The sequence below is a fragment of the Clarias gariepinus genome, chromosome 4 (assembly GCF_024256425.1).
Source record: "Clarias gariepinus isolate MV-2021 ecotype Netherlands chromosome 4, CGAR_prim_01v2, whole genome shotgun sequence".
NCBI classification, from domain to species: domain Eukaryota; kingdom Metazoa; phylum Chordata; class Actinopteri; order Siluriformes; family Clariidae; genus Clarias; species Clarias gariepinus.
In genome coordinates, this window is record NC_071103.1 from 6,152,956 (window position 1) to 6,173,257 (window position 20,302).

General features: G+C 39.4%; 1 protein-coding gene across 2 annotated transcripts in view; it reads right to left on the reverse strand.

Moving 5' to 3' along the window:
• Positions 1-20,302, reverse strand: part of triob (trio Rho guanine nucleotide exchange factor b) — a 115,897-nt gene that overhangs the window by 72,097 nt on the left and 23,498 nt on the right. The window contains exons 1-4 of one of the 2 annotated variants that reach the window (XM_053493968.1): positions 15,081-15,115; positions 3,126-3,200; positions 1,995-2,109; positions 1,085-1,277 (exon numbers count right to left, since the gene is read on the reverse strand). In XM_053493968.1, coding sequence (XP_053349943.1) covers positions 1,085-1,277; positions 1,995-2,109; positions 3,126-3,180 — 363 coding nt within the window. In that variant the 5' untranslated portion in view covers positions 3,181-3,200; positions 15,081-15,115. Of the gene's footprint in view, positions 1-1,084; positions 1,278-1,994; positions 2,110-3,125; positions 3,201-15,080; positions 15,116-20,302 lie in introns of those variants that run through there. The other variant, XM_053493967.1, reaches the window with a different exon arrangement.

Consider the following 20,302-nt stretch of genomic DNA (forward strand, 5'->3'; position numbering starts at 1 on the left):
TTTTATCTGTATAGTGTTTTTAACAACTGTCATTATCGCAAAGCAGCTTTACACAATCCAATGAATTATGGAAGTTTTTATGAAATGTGAATGTGTGTTAATCAAAATTATCAGATTGTCCCTGGTGAGCAAGCCGAGGGGGACGTTGGCAAGGAAAAACTCCCTGAGATGGCAACAGGAAGAAACCTTGAGAGGAACCAACAGAGAACCCATCCTCATCTGGGTGATAACGCACAGCAGGGATTGATCTGCAGTCATACTGTGTGTTAGGCAGCTCTTGTGGTGTACATGTGAATAGATATGTGAGCTATGGAGAAATATCAGGCAAAACAAACATTACTGGTCGATATGTCGTTAATTAGTTAAATTCTAAATAACCACAGAAAATCATAACATCCCTAAAACCAACAAATGAAAATCAATGAACTGCTTTTTTGAAGTAGTAAACAGATATTATTTGGTCATTTTGTTTGTTACTTTGTTTAGTTTTTTAATGATGTATCCAATACTAACAGTGTTGCTAGCAAGCAAAATCTCACTTTACTGAGCTTACCTAAATCTGGAAACAATATTCCTAGCAATATACAAACACAATTATGAAAAAAAATCAACATTACATTAGCTAACAAAATGTCAGATGAAAGATCTTATTTGCAAAAACATCTCTTCTTTCTTCCAACTGATTCTAATAAACTGCTAGTATATTCTGGGTGTTCTGTATGTACAGTGTACTCATGATATTTTCCTACTGAAATGTAAATTATTTGTCATTGTTTTGTCATTTCAGCTCACAAAAGACACATGACTAACCACATACGTAACCTGATTGCACAGAAAACCATTTTTATCTCGTCTCTTCGCTTAAATAGGTCAGCTCTAATTTTAACAGCCCTAGTTTAACACTAGCACAGAAAATGTTCCTGAAACCTAATATCCCTGTGAGTTTACTTTAACTAACCTTTTTCAGATCGTGGACCATCCACCTGACGCAAGCTGTGACTTCAGGCCAGAAAGAAACACAACACCACGGAGAGAACCTTGTCAAAAGTCTAATAAATGTAATCTCACCATTTGAACACCTCACCTCAAACTCAAACTTCGAGCTGCCGAAGTTAGTCCTCTGCTTCTGCCAGAAGTTGTCGGGTTTGATGATGAGCGCGACGTGGATGCAGGACGGGAACGATTCCTGCAGGATCTTCAGCAGAGGCTTGATGGAGTCCCATTTGGAGCCTCGCATGTCCACGATGACGGTGAAGCCATGTCTGCTGACCTCCTCGCTGCGGAGACAAGAAAACTTTTTAAAAGGAAGTGCCTGGGTGAGAAGTTTTACCAAACTGTAATACTTACTGTTAGAGCAGAGAAGAAAAAAAAAAACTTGGAAGAGAGCTAACAACCACAGCTGCACTTTCTACACAGACTGAGTCTTAGATGAAACTGAACAGAGCACATGTGCTGCACTGAATCATACTGACCACCCAAGGGGAGGGAGGAGAGAGAAAGAGAGAGAGAGAGAGAGATGATGAGAGAGAGAGAGAGAGAGGATGAGAGAGACAGAAAAAGAATACACGGAGAAAGATGGACAGAGAAATAGAGAAAGAGACAAGAAAAGATAGACCATCGCAGAAAGAGAGAGACAAAAAAGTCGAGGAGAAATCAAGTCAGACAAAACAACAAAAAGAAATGACAACGACAGTGAGAGACAGACAGCGATGCATAATTAATGACCGAGAGAAGGACAGAGAAGGACAGTGAGACAAAAAGAGATTTAGTAAAAATGAAGACAAGGAAGAGAGACAATACCGATAAAGTGGAAAAGTACACTAAACGTGTGTGAAATAACCTAAAAGCAGTTAATATGAAAAGAATAAAAGAATACCTTTTTTTTTTTTTAACTGTTAAACCTTCAGATTCAGACATGCTCCTGGATGGATAGATGCTGACAGATCAAAAGCTCTGGTGAAAACAAATAAATGTTCACTGGGGTAAACCCTGACCTGGGGATGCCTGCGAGGTAGGCAATGAGGCGTCGCAGATCCTCCTGTCTTATTCTGTCATGGTTGGACCTGGCTGGGAAAGTGAGAACCGGGCCTCCTCGTCTGTCGCGGCCTCCTGCAGAACAGAGAAACACGTCACACACTCACCCTCGTCCCAGTTGGACATGAACTGATTAACAATAGCATGAAATCGCTGATTTTAGTTCGTTAACCACTTTATGGAAGGAGTCTAGTTCGTTAACACATGGAAGGAGTCTCCAGTGTCAGTTGTGAGACACTCAAGAGCTTTTCAGTGTCATTCAGATCAAGCTACTACTTTTGACTTTGTTATCTTCAACCTTTTTTTTGCTAGAAGACTCATTTGCAGCCAACGTTCAACTTGCTAGTTGAGTTTTTTCTAGATTGCACTCTTTCCTCATCAAAGCCATTTTTCCAGTAAAATAAAAGGCCTCACAACATGACCTTGCCACCCCATACTTCAAACTTGGGACACTTTCTTCTAAATTAAAGCCTTTGTAGTCAGTACAAAAACTTTGTACTCTATTATGTCCGAACAGTTCAGTTGTGGCTCCATCTGACCAGAGAACACTCCTCTGAGTGAGGCTTATAATCACTAGCAAACCTCAATATGGCTTTTAAAGCCAATTTTCGGGTACAGGCTTCTCTCTTGCGTGAAAGCCTTTCATGTCATAGCAATTAGGACTATTTTGCTGGTGAATGTAAATACTTTCGAACATTATGCCAGAAACCCCTTCACCAGCTGCTTTGCTGTTAGCTTGGGGTTCAGTTCAGTTGAGACTTGGACTTATCCATGGCAGGGTACACCTATAAACCCAGTTAACCCTATTTATAGGAACAGGTCAATCATAAGTCATTAAATACTTTTCCAGATACATTTTGACCCAATTAAATTCTGATACACTAAATGAAATGTGAAATCGCTATAATGTCATAATTGTTTCAAACTGATGCAGTTCCTGAACTCACAAGAAACAATGACTGTCTAGTGTAACTGTGATTGACAGGCAAGAGAGAGAGTGCCATCCCTCCCACTTAGAGAATGGTCAATTTGGCCCCCTTGGCCCTTGGACACAGATGGCTCACACTTGTGTGACGCATTTGTCGACTCGCCTGATAAAAACGCCACTTTCTCTTTCAGAATAGGCAGCACCTCGATGGCCTTCATATCCTCATTTCTGTTGAACCCTATAATGATTAAACAGAAAGAGAGAGAGAGAGAGAGAGAGAGAGAGAGAGAGAGAATTAGACCACGATATACATTAAGGATCTTTTAAAGCACAATACTTGATACTGGAAAATGAATTTAGTAATATTAATGTACATTAATACTGTGGCAGTGCCATGCTTTGGCTAAACTACTGAACTATCTTGTGCTCCCCTGCCGCCTCACCAGATGGCATATTAATACCTGTGGACGAATCACAAGTCTTGTTTTGTCTTCTTTATATGCAAATGTGCATCTGAGACCCAGAATAAGAACCACTCGTACTGTACCACGTTTTTTTTTTTCTCTCTTTGCAAGTCAGACACCGGGGGAACACCGTTACCCGCCAATAAGGTTCCTAAAGCTTACAGCCAATGTTGCCTCTATTGCAAAGTGACTTTCAAACAAGCACGAAAAGCGCTTCCGGTCGTGTTTTATTGATGTTCCTGGATGTGGACAGCATGTTGTTTAGTGCATGCAGCTCCAACCTCGCTGCTATCGATCCCATTAGCTCAGACAGCGAGTCAGCACTAGTCAGGCATCAGTGCCCATTATAATGTATTCCGTGACCGCGTTTAACTGCCCTGCACAGTATGGCCTTGGGGAAAAGATCTGGCACTGCAGAGAGGTTAGTCAAAAATGAGAGGATATGTATATAATGGAACTTCTGGATCTTTTGCCAAATTTTAAATGAACTCAGCTTTAAAATATGAGCTGCTATAATGTCGGTTACTTCAGGAGAGCCAACAACAACAGCTGCTTCAATGGAACTGACAGTTTTTTTATTTTTTTTTTAACATTATGATTGGACATCAATAATCACAATGTAAATGTTTTGTAATTATTTCATGCCTAATTATTTAAACATATGTATTCTGTCCTTCCACCTTCCTTATATGGTCTGGTGCTTTAGGTTTTTGCTTTTACAGTTAATTAGTAGACTTTTTTGTTTTTACCTGAATTCATTTAAATTCACTAGCTGCTTATACGGAAGTCCTGCAGGGTGTGTCCATGCAGGAGAGTTCAGACATCAAACTATTGCAAAAATGTTAAACTTACAAAACGCTCATATTCTTTTTATTGTTGTTCACAGAAACAAATGAAATCAACCATAAAATCACATGATCATATGTATCGGTGGTAATTGTGTGACCCATTCTTACATTTTTTGCAGTCATGTTTGCATAGTAGATTAAATAGGAACAAAATTCACTTCCTTGTATTGCCTAAATTGAGCTGAAAAAAAAGTTGTTTATAGCTGTACATTGAAACGTGTACAGCCTAAATTAACCTAAAACTAAGAGCTTACGTACTTCAACTTGTCCATCCCCTACTCTACATCACTACATCAACAAGAATTTCTATTTTGGTTTTTTAAGGGCTACACCCTCTGTATGATGTGTGTTAGGTTCTTTATGCTTCTGTGGAAATATGCATGGAATATCCATTGTATATGGAATTTGCATTTGCCAAATTACACACAGGCTGGAATAGTACCGTACCGTGATTTCTCCACAGTGCACACCCAGGCAACCTACATCAACAGGTATCCTTTGGTACGCGCTTGACTGTAAAATCGCGAAGATGTTGAAGCAGGTACCTGACACTTTACCGCAATTTATCTACCATTCAGGCCATTTGTGGGTCAACATTTTTTATTTTTTTGCCTTTTCATACAATACAGTAAGCTTACAAGAAGTCTCTTCCTTTTTGAAGGAATACCTACAGAATGAACAATGATACAAATCACTGTATTCATCCAAGCACCATACATAAATGTCAAACTACTGCGCAATGATAAATAACGCGTCTCTTTTCAATGTACAGCTATAAACAATGAAGCTGAAGCATACGAATAGGGAACGTGGGGAATGTCACAGATGTAAATCGTTGATGTGAGCTGTAATGTCTCAGGCACGTAGCATAGAGCCAGAAGTATTTAAAGCATGTTGAGAACTGCATGCTGGATAAACACATAAGGACATAATCATTTGTGTCGCTAAACAGCAACACAATTGATGTAATCAACGTGGTATCAATTCAAGCTTAAAATCCTAAAAGCATTTTGCTTTGGGCCGATAACAAATAACATTGTATCCGAGTAGTACATTTCTTGATGATGTAAATTTTCCAAATTACTGATGGGTATTAACTTGAAACATGCCTCAACCAATATTAATTCACAAGCTAGCTACAGTACAGGTCTTTAGAAAAATACGAAAGACACAAACATTTTAAAAGTCTCTAAACATTTCTAAATGTTCCTATCATGTTGCTAAGGCATTCCAAAATGCTAACATGGCTAATGACAAATGAAAGCTAGCAGGCACTGGCTTACATACTTCAACTTGTCTATATACAGTGGTGTGAAAAACTATTTGCCCCCTTCCTGATTTCTTATTCTTTTGCATGTTTGTCACACTTAAATGTTTCTGCTCATCAAAAACCGTTAACTATTAGTCAAAGATAACATAATTGAACACAAAATGCAGTTTTTAAATGAAGATTATGTTATTAAGGGAGAAAAAAAACTCCAAATCTACATGGCCCTGTGTGAAAAAGTAATTGCCCCCCCTTGTTAAAAAATAACTTAACTGTGGTTTATCACAGTTAAAAGTTCAATTTTTATAGTCACCCCCAGGCCTGATTACTGCCACACCTGTTTCAATCAAAAAATCACTTAAATAGGAGCTACCTGACACAGAGAAGTAGACCAAAAGCACCTCAAAAGCAAGACATTATGCCAAGATCCAAAGAAATTCAGAAAAAAATGAGAACAAAAGTAATTGAGATCTATCAGGCTGGTAAAGGTTATAAAGCCATTTTTAAAGCCTTGGGACTCCAGCGAACCACAGTGAGAGCCATCATCCACAAATGGCAAAAACATGGAACAGTGGTGAACCTTCCCAGGAGTGGCCAGCCGACCAAAATTACCCCAAGAGCGCAGAGACAACTCATCCGAGAGGCCACAAAAGACCCCAGGACAACATCTAAAGAACTGCAGGCCTCACTTGCCTCAATTAAGGTCAGTGTTCACGACTCCACCAAAAGAAAGAGACTGGGCAAAAACGGCCTGCATGGCAGATTTCCAAGGCGCAAACCACTTAAGCAAAAAGAACATCAAGGCTCGTCTCAATTTTGCTAAAAAACATCTCAATGATTGCCAAGACTTTTGGGAAAATACCTTGTGGACCGACGAGACAAAAGTTTAACTTTTTAGAAGGTGCGTGTCCCGTTACATCTGGCGTAAAAGTAACACAGCATTTCAGAAAAAGAACACCATACCAACAGTAAAATATGGTGGTGGTAGTGTGATGGTCTTGGGTTGTTTTGCTGCTTCAGGACCTGGAAGGCTTGCTGTGATAGATGGAACCATGAATTCTACTGTCTACCAAAAAATCCTGAAGGAGAATGTCCGGCCATCTGTTCGTCAACTCAAGCTGAAGCGATCTTGGGTGCTGCAGCAGGACAATGACCCAAAACACACCAGCAAATCCACCTCTGAACGGCTGAAGAAAAACAAAATGAAGACTTTGGAGTGGCCCAGTCAAAGTCCTGACCTGAATCCTATTGAGATGTTGTGGCATGACCTTAAAAAGGCGGTTCATGCTAGAAAACTCTTAAATAAAGCTGAATTACAACAATTCTGCAAAGATGAGTGGGCCAAAATTCCTCCAGAGCTCTGTAAAAGACTCGTTGCAAGTTATCGCAAACACTTGATTGCAGTTATTGCTGCTAAGGGTGGCCCAATCAGTTATTAGGTTCAGGGGGCAATTACTTTTTCACACAGGGCCATGTAAGTTTGGATTTTTTTTCTCCCTAAATAATAAAAACCATCATTTAAAAACTGCATTTTGTGTTTACTTGTGTTATCTTTGACTAATAGTTAAATGTGTTTGATGATCAGAAACATTTAAGTGTGACAAACATGCAAAAGAATAAGAAATCAGGAAGGGGGCAAATAGTTTTTCACACCACTGTAAGTAAACAATAGTCAAACTGAATACTGAAAATAGAGTAATATATTTCAATGCTAAAAGCATTTTTTAAAAATGGAAGCTAGCTTTGACTAGTAGTAACTATAGCTTTGTTGTCAGTACCATGCTAAGGCTAGAAACAATTTTTACCTCAGATGTAGCCTTTAGCATATATAAAAGTATCAGTGTTTATCTGTGTATATTTTTGAAATAACAGCAACATAAAAGACTCCAAATTAATGTTTTATGAAATGTAACTAGCATTGATTAACATTGAATTTTCTGGCAACCCAAGTAGCATTTAGGTAACATTTCTAACAGTTCCTACAGTACAACCCTGGTGTTAATACAAATGGCTTTTAATCTGGCTTTCATTGCTAATATTAAACAAATAAAATAACCAATTATTAATAATTTTGCTTTATATACAGAAAATTACAAAATCTTAAAGTAAAAAAGTCTAATTTTTAAGTATGACCTATTTAAGTGTCATGATCATTCTGCTAACTCTCCCAAATATGCTAATTCTCCCTCTGTTTAGCTGCAAAGAGTTTTATAAACAAAGTAAATAAGATTTAAGAATTTTTATCCCAATGTGACATTCAAGTAATCAGCCCACCAATCTGGCCACTATTATTCACACTTCATTTGCAGTTCATGAATAATAAAAGGATAACTCTCTGCAGGACGCTAGACTCAATTTTCAGAGCTAAGTACTCTAAGTACCAAGGGTCATTGTGTGAAGCATTTAAACCGTGTTTAATTTAAACCGCAGTGTGGTCTTTAAAAACGTCATCTTTTTACAAATGGGAATTTTTTTAGATCATTCTTTTTGGTAAAACACTTTAAACTTGTATACTGTGCCTAAATCTTTTACTGAAGTGAAAACAAGATGACAGACAAGACGAAAGTGCCAGGGGTCCTACATAGACAGTTTTGTGTTTCTTCAAAGCTACAATACAAGAGCCAATCTTGAAACATGATAAGACCAATCAGTAGCTTGAGCATGGGGACGGAGTTCCATACCTGGGCCTAAATGATAGTGTATACTGGTTCAATAAAACCATTAACGGTAAAACCACATAAATTTTGGGTTCCCCTTGTGACATTGGGGCAGCTCTGGCCCCTCGGAGCTTGGCTGCACAGGGCCCTTTAGTGTTTGGCACCAGGATGCTGACGGCAGATCCTTTGGGTGCTATGTGTTGTGGGGAAACTCAATTCTGAATTTTCTTAGTTTGTATACTGGGTTTTTAGATCAAACCATGACTTACTCTTACTCTTGGCAAGCTGATGCTTTGATACATTGCCTGCTAAAGTGTATGCATTAATTATTACCATGTTAGAATATTAGTTCTCCTTCTTTTTTCTTGTATCAGCCTGATAATAAACCATCATCTTACTAATTTAAATATATATCATTATAAAGAATCTTGGGTAGTGAAGTAATGTGTGAAAATCTAGTAAGTGAATAGAAAGGTTTTTCTCTTGTATAGCACTAGCACAGTTCTTCCACCATTAAAGTTTTCTAAACTGCTCTAAATGTAAATGAAATGTCCTATAATTCAGATTGAATTTTTTGCCATGTGATTATATTTATGCATCCAAATGGTTTAAAGGTCTGAAATTAGGATAGTGCAGTTAACTACAGATCATTCTCAGTAGTTTGTCTTGAGCTAATGTCTTTATATCACCCTCAGCATGTCTCAGCAAATGAGGCGAGACTGGTGTTTACAGCCCAGACACCCAACAGTGTGAGGGTAAAAAGCACTCTGCACTCCCTAACACAACAGACTGCCTATTGGATTATGGAATGATCAGAAATGGTTAATGTAGCTTTTTTCTACCATGTGATCACTCCAGGCCAGGTGAATAACTATAATACTATAACTATAACTATAATATATAATATATAACTATAATAAAAGTGAAAAAAAAAACAAGGCCATGACGTAGTTTATATAGGCTGTTGTCTATTATGAGGTTTACGCAATATTAATTTCAATAAAAAAATACACTCAGAAAGTTGCGAATTTGAGAAACCTTTTTTTTTTTCAGGTGTGTGTCTAATGCTACTGTACTTAATAATAAGGGCATTTTTACCCACCAAGCAGACTATATTTTTTATATACTTTTAATACTCCCATCCTACTTTACTGTAGATGTAAATAGTTGTTATATAGTCATGTGAACCTATTTTAATTGTGTGTGTTTTTTTGTAAAAATATAATGAAAATCATCTGATTGAATGGGGCTCAGTATTAGGCAAAAACAACCTCATATGAACAACAACATACTGCATAACTTGTATCACTCTGGCCTCATATTTGCCTCTATAATACTCTGGAATACATTAGAGTTCATAGTCGACTTATTAACTGCAAGGTGCTCAGGTCCTGTGGCTGGAAATCAAACCAAATCATCCTCTCTCTACAGTCATGCTTCACAGTGGGTATGAGGTGTTTCTGCTGGAATGCTGTTTGGTTTTTGATGGTTTTTGATGTTGAAGGCCGAACAACTCCATTTTGGTCTTGTCTGTCTCTAGAACATTGTTTCAGAATGTTTGTGTCTTGCTAAGATGCTGTTTTGCAAGCCTCACTCATGCTCCCGTGTTCTCTTTAGACAGAAGAGGCGTTCTCCTAGCAACCCTTCCAAAGAAACCATACTTGTTCTGTCTTTTTCTAATTGTCCGTCATAGACTTTAATATTTAACATGCTTACTGGGGCAATCAGGGTCTAAGTCTGGCTCTTGGATTTTTTTTCTCTTGTATTTCTCTAAGCATTGTAAGGTCTTGTCTTGGGGTGAATGTGCTGGAACATCCATGAGCAGCACCTGGCTACAACTTACCCACTAAAATCCTGTGGAAGCACTAGAGGGGTAAAAAGTATTCCCTGTATGGTTTTTTTAATTGTTTTTGGTTTCATTTTTGTTGAACGCTAAAATAAGTTGTTTGTTTAGGGTTGTTCTTGCATAATACTAAGACCCGTTATGATCAGATGAGCTTTATTATGTTTTTACACAAAAACAATTAAAATTTAGTTAGGGGGTACTAACTTTTACACATAACTGTAAGTTGCTAGAAAATGTTTAAAGCCAATGTTGAAGTTCTCTATCGAGTTTTTTGTTATAATTCCATCTTTAAATGTAACTGATGAATGGGCGCCAAATTATAACAATAATAATAATAATAATTTAAAAAACCCTTATAATTTGAAGTGCATTGAATAATTTTTCTGTCATAGTATGACTCCACTTTTCCAGTATAGCATCAATAAAAATCAATACTTCAGCACTTCTAACTATCCTACTAGGACATCTGTGTTCAAGGATAATTCCACCCCAGCAACGGTGCTCAAGGGCTCACAGCTGAGGACAAAAATGATGTAATTCTTATACCACAGCCATCACAGTCACCGGATCTTAACCCAACTAAACACCCATGAGGTGTCACACTAAATAGCTCTTTCTCCCACGATCATTAAAATCTTTTTGGGTTCATCCTTCCAGAAAAAAAATGCTTTGTAGGATCTGTGCCAAGATGTTCTGGTGGCTTTAACACAGATTTTTTTGCTTTTAATCTGTCATCCATCTTTCTTAGTCAAAGTATGTGATATATTTATGAAATCTCTAACTAGTGGTGCATTTTGTTTTTGAGTTCCACATGGAGGTCTTTTGCTACAGCTCTGTATAGCTTGGCACGACACTCAGGAAGCGTGGGCGTCTGGCTTTGTGCTCTCCTCCCTCTTAGGCCCCCCCCAGTATAATCTTATTGCATTGGAAACTTCAGCTCTCTATACGTGTGTGTACTGGCCCCCTGTTTAGATCCATTTCCTTTTTTTTTTTTTTTTTGGTTCCAGTCTAAACATAGCACAGCCTCTGAGGTAACGATGTGCCACTTTTGTAGCTTCAGGGATTCTGCATAAGCAGGCCAGGCCTTGGTCAGATCTCTGATCCCACTGATCATCTGAGTCTACACCATGTGCAGAATTGAGCAGCAAGCATCCCGAGGACAGTTTCAGTTGGTCGAAGAGTAGGACCTCTGTGTAAAGTATTCTACAGCCTATTTTAAAGATTCTCAATGGGGGTTATGGTCTGGAATCTGTGCTGGCCAATCAATGTGTGAAAATATTGGCTCCCTGGACCTGAATCATGGTGTTGTCATCTTTGACATCCCTGTGCTATCAGGGAAGAAAAAAATCCACTGATGGAAAAACCTGGTTATTTAGTATATTCAGGTAGTGAGCTGACCTCATTTTTTGGACAAATAATGTTACTGAACCTGGATCTGACCAACAGGCTAATTTTACCTGCATTTTTCAGTTCTTGTCCCCCTTTTTTTTTTTTTTGAGTTTCAGCAATCTCCCTATTTTTATTTTTTTCTTGCTTGATCCAGGACGATAGTGTAACTGTTCGTAATATTTTTGCCCCAACCACAGAATATGTCTTCTGACATGGTTGTTTAATAAATGAGAAGGTACTCACTGCATCAGTTAGAGTTAAATCACATCATGCCAGCTGAAACACTGCAGTAATTATCCGATGGAAGGCTCATTACTATGTGCTTAGTTAAATCCAGGTGGCGACTGTTTTTCTGACTGGTTAGTGTATGATTAAAGCCCAAGGCCTGTTTCTGCATGATACACTGCTACATGACTATCTGATTAGGTTGTACAGTCCTTTCTAAAGACCTTATTAAGCCATAAGAGCCCAGCCCCAATTCTTTTTTTTTTATATACGAAAAAAAAGATAGAACAGTTCCACATAGAACACATACTGAAAAATGTCACATGGAGTTAAAAGCCCTAAGTGACATATGTCACAGCAATATTTCCTTAATTAGTTTTATATCGATTTGTTTAAGAAATGTTGCCAGAACAGGTTAAATATAAAATATGACATGATATTAAATTATTAGAATTGTTAGAATTAACAAAACCAAGCTGAGTTCTGTCACAGACACAGCTTAGTGGTTAAGGTATTGGACTATTGTTCGGAAGTTTTCAGGTTCAAATCCCGCGACCACCAAGTTGTCCCTGTTGGGCCCTTAAGCAAGGCTCTTAACGCTCAGATGTATAATAAGATTTTTAAAATATATAAGTCGCCCTGGATAAGGGTGTATGCCTAAATGTAGATGTATTTGATTCTTCATGCTAGCAATTCTACAGGGTCATCACATGAAACACAAGGATACGACTGGAAAAGGAAATGTTCAGAATTATATTTTAACTACACAATTTGAAGATTGTCTAAGTACAGGAGCTACCAGTAAACTATATCTATATTATTAGTATCATGCTACACCACTGGGTCATTTTTTAAACTTAAATTTTTCAACAAAAGATCCACAGAAAAGTCAAACTAATCGTTGGACTTGTACATGTTTATCTTGAACTGAACACATTCCAGTTGAAAGCTAATAAAATATCCTCAGAAGATCTTTTCATTTCTCTCAAATTAGCATTCAGGGTAGGGTTTTTTGTTTGTTTGTTTTTTTTGTTCCCCCAGTTTGTGTGAGATCGCTCCAGCTCATCGCTCTCACACTTCAGCGCCTCTGAATGAGCACTGCACCTCCACATGAGTTACAGCTCCCTCCGTCTCCCCCTCTCGCAGGCCTCTTCTCTGGCAACCTTTGCCGCCTCTCTCTCACAGTGCCTTTTTTATGGACCTTGTTCACAGGCCTTGATTGCTTCTTGTTTTACAGTGGCAGGACACGGCCCGAGGGTCCCCCTCCCCAGAGGGCATCATGGTTGTCAGGTCGAGATGAGGTTATGCTCTCATGTGTCCTCTGGAAATGACACGGGTGATGCAAAACCCCTGCCCAACCCCCCGCCCAAGACATGATTTCGTTTCGCTGTGCCTTCTCTTTGACGAATGGCCTCTCTTTTCCCGAGCCGGACAGGCTCCTCTGGTATTCCAGGGAAACGATGTATTGATTCATTTTCTGCTGTGAAGAAACTGCTTAGACGTAAGGCATATCAGGAGCTAGCTAGGCTTGCAAATGTTCCACGAGATTGCATGTAATGACAAAAAGCCCGGCGTGTTGTTCGGTAATAAATTCACAATGGTTGGCAAATGGTTTGAATATAACACCAATAAAACAGCACATGCATGGAGCTGAGAGAAACTGTTGCATACCAGACTACATTGAAGTGGTTCATTATTTAAAGAGCACACTTATTGACACTGTCCTTAGGTTTTAGATCGATGTCATCATTCCCCAATGTACACTTTTTTATTAAAATCAAAAAACACCACAACCGTTTGGCAAATTGCATTGGTTTTTGGCAAGCTGCATCGGTATAACATTGATACAGCTGTTCAGGTTGTGCCTATATAGAAAAATAATCAACTTTAAAGTGGTCATAGTAACCGCTATACACTGAGTAATGCCATTGTTTTCAACAAGTGTTCTGTTTTTTCCTTTTGGTAAATAACAGCAACTCATAAACGAGTTCTCATTACCGGTAAGGACTTTGGATAAACATTGGTTTCGCCAATATTCTTAACCAACCTAAGCTTTTCTGGCACTGTCATAATCAATAAACCAGCAGGAAGTCACGATACCTGAGAGCCGGATGAGCCTCATCCCAGCTTGAGCGTACTTCCAACTGTGCGCCTCCACATCAGTGGCCATGCTACGAATACATCTGCAAAGTACCGCGCATCTCCTACCATAGCCACACAAGTAAAACTCTCTAGTCTTGGTTTGAAAGAGGAGGTCAGACTGGCAGTATGGGAAGAAACGTCCCTGCTTTAATGGCCACTGCCACTGAGAAAGGCGGTACAGCTCTAATTCAGTCCGTAACTTAGTGTCTCGCAGCTGCAAGAAAGATTTACTGTTGTGACTGTGGGTGCATGTGCTAGCGGTCTGGGACTCCATGGAAAAGGAAAGCTTGGCAAACGGTACAGGTTTAGAGCTAAGTTTCTTTTTTGTTTTAATCCTCTTACAAAGATCTGGACCCTTCTTAATTATTTTGTCAAACACAGGTTAAAGGTAAACCATTGGCAACTTCTGCTATGTGTTTAATCTGTGGTTCTGAAAGCATGGCCAAGAATAAAAAAAAAAAATTCCCACAGTGGTGGAAATCAGAAAAAAAGTTGTTTTTATTATATAGTAAAAGGTCACGAAATCAGTGAATAACTCAGGCCTTTAAATTGTCCATGTTGATGGATAGTTCAGGAATAAAATTCTCTATGGACCAACAAATTATTATCATAAATGGCGGCACTCTGGTGTAGTGGTTAACACTTCTAGCCTCACGGCTTCAGGGTCCAGGGTTTGATTCCGACCTTCGGTCTGGGTGCAGGAGTTTGTATGTTTTCTTTTGCATGTTCTTATCTTTGCATGGTGGGTTTCCTCCAGGTACTGTACATGCGAATGTGCCTTTAGATGGATTTGGTATACCCCACCTAGTGCGTGAGTCCCCCGGGGTGGGCTCCTCGCCACACTGTACAGGATAAGCGGCATAAACAGAGTAAGTGAGTGTGAGTTAGACTTTTATTTAAACCTTTATGTTGACGTGGCTTCAAAGTGTATCCATGAATTTGAGCATGGTATTGAGTATGTCCTTCTATTTTACGTAATTAAGTAATATTTGTCCAAAACTTGCTTCAGAAGCCAGAGGATTTGCGTGATATGGGCAGATGAGATTCAAGAAAATGAAAATTTCTCATTATTTTCTCATAACCTGTGCAAACCATCATGGCTAAGCTTTAATTAGCTTATCAACAGGTAATCCGCCAGCAATTGCAACATAAAATCCATTTAAGAAGAGGGCTTCAAGAACATACACACACACACACACACACACACAAAAAAAAAAACATGAAACACTATTGCAAGCAAGCTACAAAGACATTTTAGAAACCGTCTCCATTTACGTTACCTTTTTCTGGATTCTGGCATCTGTCTGTGAGACACCTATGTCTGTTTCGGACTAAGCCAACGTAGAAGAAGCGAAAGAGTACCGGAAGACTTTCCATATCTGGTTTAATTAACCAAATTGGATGCTAAATTAAATGATGCTGTCCACAAAGTATGAAGATGTTTGCTAGTTTCTTTCGAATTCTCTCTCCCTAGACGCTGGCCTTCATTTCTGTGTGTGAGAGTTACAACACAATAAAGCCCCTGACTCAAAATAGCACTGCTGAGTTTTTGTGGCTGGCAGCGTCAACTGCCCATCACTGAAATGCCAGAAGAGAGGGAGGGAACAGGAACAGTAGCAGCAGAAGAGGACATGCAACAGTTTAATCCTCAAGTGTCACACACCTCAAAATCCTCCTTTCCATAATCAGGTGATTGCCCGTGACCGTCGCTTGTTTAATTTTAACCCTGCGATGACACAACAGGATTTAGGTTGCCCTTTTCCACTGGGCCTCTGCAGCGACCTTCACCGTCACAAGCAAACGATTCAGCTGCTATGAGAAATCCCCTATTCTCTGCAGCAGCATGCGCTGGATGAGTGGCTCAGTGTTTCAAAACTTTAAAAAGAGCAGGCACAACTCTGTATTTGTCCAGTGAAACCTCCTTGACTTGGGCGTTCCACAGGGCTCTGTCCTGGATCCGTCCATAAACCGTTCTCTATAAACAACAGACCAATGAAAAGACAGACACGCAGAATAATGCTAGAGCTTTCACACTAAACGCGTCCTTTTATAGACAGCCTCGAAACAGACCACAGCATACCGGGTTTAAAATCGCAACATAAAATAATTAGACTAGTAATATAAATCCTTACTGCCAGTGTTAATACTTAACGATCGACCATAAGCGAGGGGCATTTCATGACTTGAATTTCTGTATAGAACAGTTGTCCTGCTGGTATGAACACATGGCACTGGGGACAGATGATGAGCGAGTGTTATGCTGCATTAAATGCATACAGAGCAGATTTCTTTTCTACTTTAACAGTAATCCGACATCACTTGAGCTGGCTGGAAATTTCGACATGGGGAAAATCAGGATTTAGAGCATTTATGAAAAAAAAACTTAAAAAAAGAGAGACTTCATCTGTCATCAATCAAGTGCCTGATAATGCAGCGAGTCAACACTGTAATGTTTGGCTTAAAAAGGATTATAATAGTATACACCGCGTTGCAAATTATTATGCAAATTGGTTGAAAGTGTCATAAACAATAAATGTTTAGTTTTTAAATTAAACTCATGGATGGTATTGTGTCTCAGGGCTCTTTGGATAACTGAAATGAATCTCAGACACGTGTGATAATTAGCTTGCCAGATAAACCCGATTAAAGGTAAAGTACTGAAGAAGGTTGTTCCACATTATTAAGCAGGCCACAGTTTTCAAGCAATATGGGAAAGAAAAAAGATCTCTCTGCGGCCGAAAAGCGTCAAATATTGCAATACCTTGGACAAGGTATGAAAACATTATTTCAAGAAAACTTAAGCGTGATCATCATACTCTGAAGACATTTGTGGCTGATTCAGAGCACAGACGGGTTCGTGCAGATAAAGGCAGAATACATGAAGACAAGTTCATCAGATTAAGAGAGCAGCTGCTGAAATGCCATTACAAAGCAGCAAACAGGTATGCTGGTGCCTCTGGAGTCCCGTGAACCTCAAGGTGTAGGATACTTTAGAGGCTTGCAGTTGTGCAGAAACCTACTTTTCGGCCACCCCTAACCAATGCTCACAAGCAGAAACGGTTGCAGTGGGCCCAGGCATACATAAAGACTAATTTTCAAACAGTCTTGTTTACTGATGAGTGTCGTGCAACCCTGGATGGTCCAGATGGATTGAGTAGTGGATGGTTGGTGGCTAGCCACCATATCCCAACAAGGCTGGGATGTCAACAAGGAGGTGCCGGAGTCATGTTTTGGGCCACAATCATTGGGAGAGAGCTGGTAGGCCCCTGTAGGGTCCCTGAAGGTGTAAAATGACCTCTGCAGAGTGTATTGACTGACCACTTTCTTCCATGGTACAGAAGAAGAACCGTGCCTTCCGTAACAAAATCATCTTCATGCACGACAATGCACCATCTCATAGAATACCTCTGTGTCATTGGCTGCTATGGGCATAAAAGATGCGAAACTCATGGTGTGGCCACCATCCTCCCCTGACCTCAACTCCTTGACAAGAACCTTGAGATCTATGAAGGTGGGAGGAGGTTCGCATCAAAACAGCAGCTCTGGGAGGCTATTCTGACATCCTGCAAAGAAATTCAAGCAGAAACAGTCCAAAAACTCACAAGTTCAATGGACGCAAGAATTGTGAAGGTGATATCAAAGAAGGTAATACCTATGTTAAGATGTAACATGCCCTGTTAGGATGTTTTTGATTGAAATAGCTTTTGATTTCAGTAAATATGACCTCCTAATGCTGCAAATTCAACAAAAGCCTATGTTCAGTTCTTTACAAACTATAAAATGTTTTAACTCTGTTGTGCATAATAATTTGGACCAGTGCATTTTCAGTTTTTTATTTTTAAAATAAATTTTGTTATCATAAAATTCAAATTATACCCTAATAGTTGATGACTAGAAAATTATACTGACTGTCATTTGCATTTACTAATTATGAAAATCAGAGAAAGATATCATTTGCGTAATAATTTGAAAGGCAGTATAATAGCACTAATAGCTAAAATAGACTGACTTCCTAGCTCCTCTGATAAATCCGCCTTCTGCGTTATGATTGTTTGCAAGAATTCAGTCTCCTCTGTGATTGGTTAGATCCATTACTACATAATTAAAGTAAGCCAATCGTTGCTCCTTCCTCTGTAAGAGACCTTGTGGATAGAAGTCAGAAATAAGCCAGAGATTCTGGATCTAGAACGAAGGCCAAAGGTTTACATCTTTAGACTGTTTAGGTTTAGGTGTTTACATGGGGCATTTTAATTCTAATTCTACCAGTTCTTGCTATCCCATGAGGACGGGTTCCCTGTTGAGTCTGGTTCCTCTCAAGGTGACTTCCTTTTGCCATCTCAGGAAGTTTTTTTCTTGCCACCGTCGCCCTCAGCTTAAATTTTTTCATACAAATTGACATAATTTTCTTTTGATTCTGTAAAGCTGCTTTGTGACATTAAATTGTTAAAATCGTATACAAATAAAATAGAATTTATTTGAATTATTCTGATTATTCGTGAAATATTAGGGTCTATGTAAATGCTCCTACTGTAAGCATGTGTGATTACTGGCTTTTACTGCTTATCGACTTTAGCTACATCTCTCTCTCCCTGTCATTATCGCGTATACAGGGTCGCTGGGGGCCCCGGAGCCTATCCCAGAAGAATTAGGGCACAAGGTTGGATCCGTATCCATCACAGGGCACACACATACACAGAGTCACGCTACAGGCAATTTCGGAACGGCAATTAGCCTAATCTGCATGTCTTTGGACTGTGGAAGGAAACCGGAAAACCCGGAAGAAACCCACCAAGCACGGGAAGAACATGCAAACTCCTCACTCGCAGAAGTGGAAATCGAACCTGGACCCTGGAGGTGCCAGGCAACAGTGCTAACCACTAAGACACTGTGTCACCAACTGCATGTCTTAAGTTTATAATTGGTCTAACCCAACTAAGTTTTTTCAATCAGGACTTTTCAAAGCTTCTATGGGTCCATGGTGTCTTGGCAGAGGGAAGAAGAGACTAAAACTATTTAAAATGAACAATATGACGCCAGGGTTGTCAGACATGTTCTAGGACTCTCTTTGTCATTGTGAGCTTTCTATCTAACTACTGACTTGTGTCTGAAAACCCCCCATTTGTAAGATTTTTGCTGCATTTCACAGAACCCCAGTCTCTATGCTGTAAGATGCCTGAATGACTACACTCTGAAAGGTCCCAAATACCGCAGCTAAAAAAAGAAGAAGAAAAAGAAGAAGGACCTGCTCGCTATGCATCTCATTATGGTAATATCCAGCCTCAACCAAAGCAAGTGCTGCTGCAAAGACTCACTCTTTGATTTCTAGCCTTTCTCTAATGCGTAAGTCAGGGTGTATCGGTCCCACAGTCTGAGTCACAGCTCTCGACCTGATGAAAGGGGTCTTCATCTCCGTCACTTGGCATTGTCCTCTGAGGGAGTGTCGTCACTGCAGCCATTTCACATCATTTTCGTGGAAAGCTTTCGAAAACAGGCCAGAGCGCATTAGATGACCCTGTAGAAGCCCTGTGGCTCGGTTCTGCCACAGATCAATGACAAAGCACCTACAGTAAATGAAAGGCTCCAGTAGTCTCTTCTGAGGGTACCAAGACAACAGAAAAAAATCTAGCATACCTAGCACGTCTGGACAGGAACGAGGCAGATGAACAAAAACAAAAAAAAAATACCAGGCAGACAACAGGTCTTAAAACAACAACGTGTCCCTTTTTTTTTTGTTGTAAGAGCACAACTTGAACAGCAACCAGGTAAAGCATTGGAAAAGAAATGAATACGAGGAAATGGATAAGTATGTCTGGAATATTAACAAGTCCACGCTGTTCCTTTGTATCTATTTATTTCCACCTTTCTGCAATTCTAACACTCATGGTCATGCTTTCACATATTGCGCAATCGCTTTCACACTTCCTGTAGCAGTTTGGGATGGCATGAAGTCTTTATCAGCATGGTCCATGTTTTTTTTTCTATTTCATTTCTCTTAGTCATACAGTGAAGGTGTGTATAACTCAATCTCTGTTTACTTCACTGTAAATGAGCTACTGCTGAGACACACCCCTTAAAAGAACCGAAACTGGATGAGCAAGAAGCTGTCAGGAGAGGCCCTTCTTATATGAGGTCACAATAGGGAGAAACATTTTTTTCAGGGTGATACAGTAACAGTAGCTGGGTGAATGAGGCGTGGCATCTGCGCTTTTTTTTTTATTTACAGCGAATCAGCCATCACACACCTACACTTAAACAAATAGCATCCTAAAAGAGTCAAACATTTTAATCTCCATTAAAAGACGATCTAAATAAAGTGGTGATTATGGTCAGAATTCCCTTTTAAAAGTGATTTAAAAAGAAAAAGTGCAAGCACTCATCCTTAAATTAGGATGCACTGTCCTTATTTTAATTGTAGGGCTTTTAAACTGGGTTTCCATGTCAACACACACACTGCTTACAACCACAAGTGGCAGTTGCTCCACCCAAATAGTCTTTCTTTCCT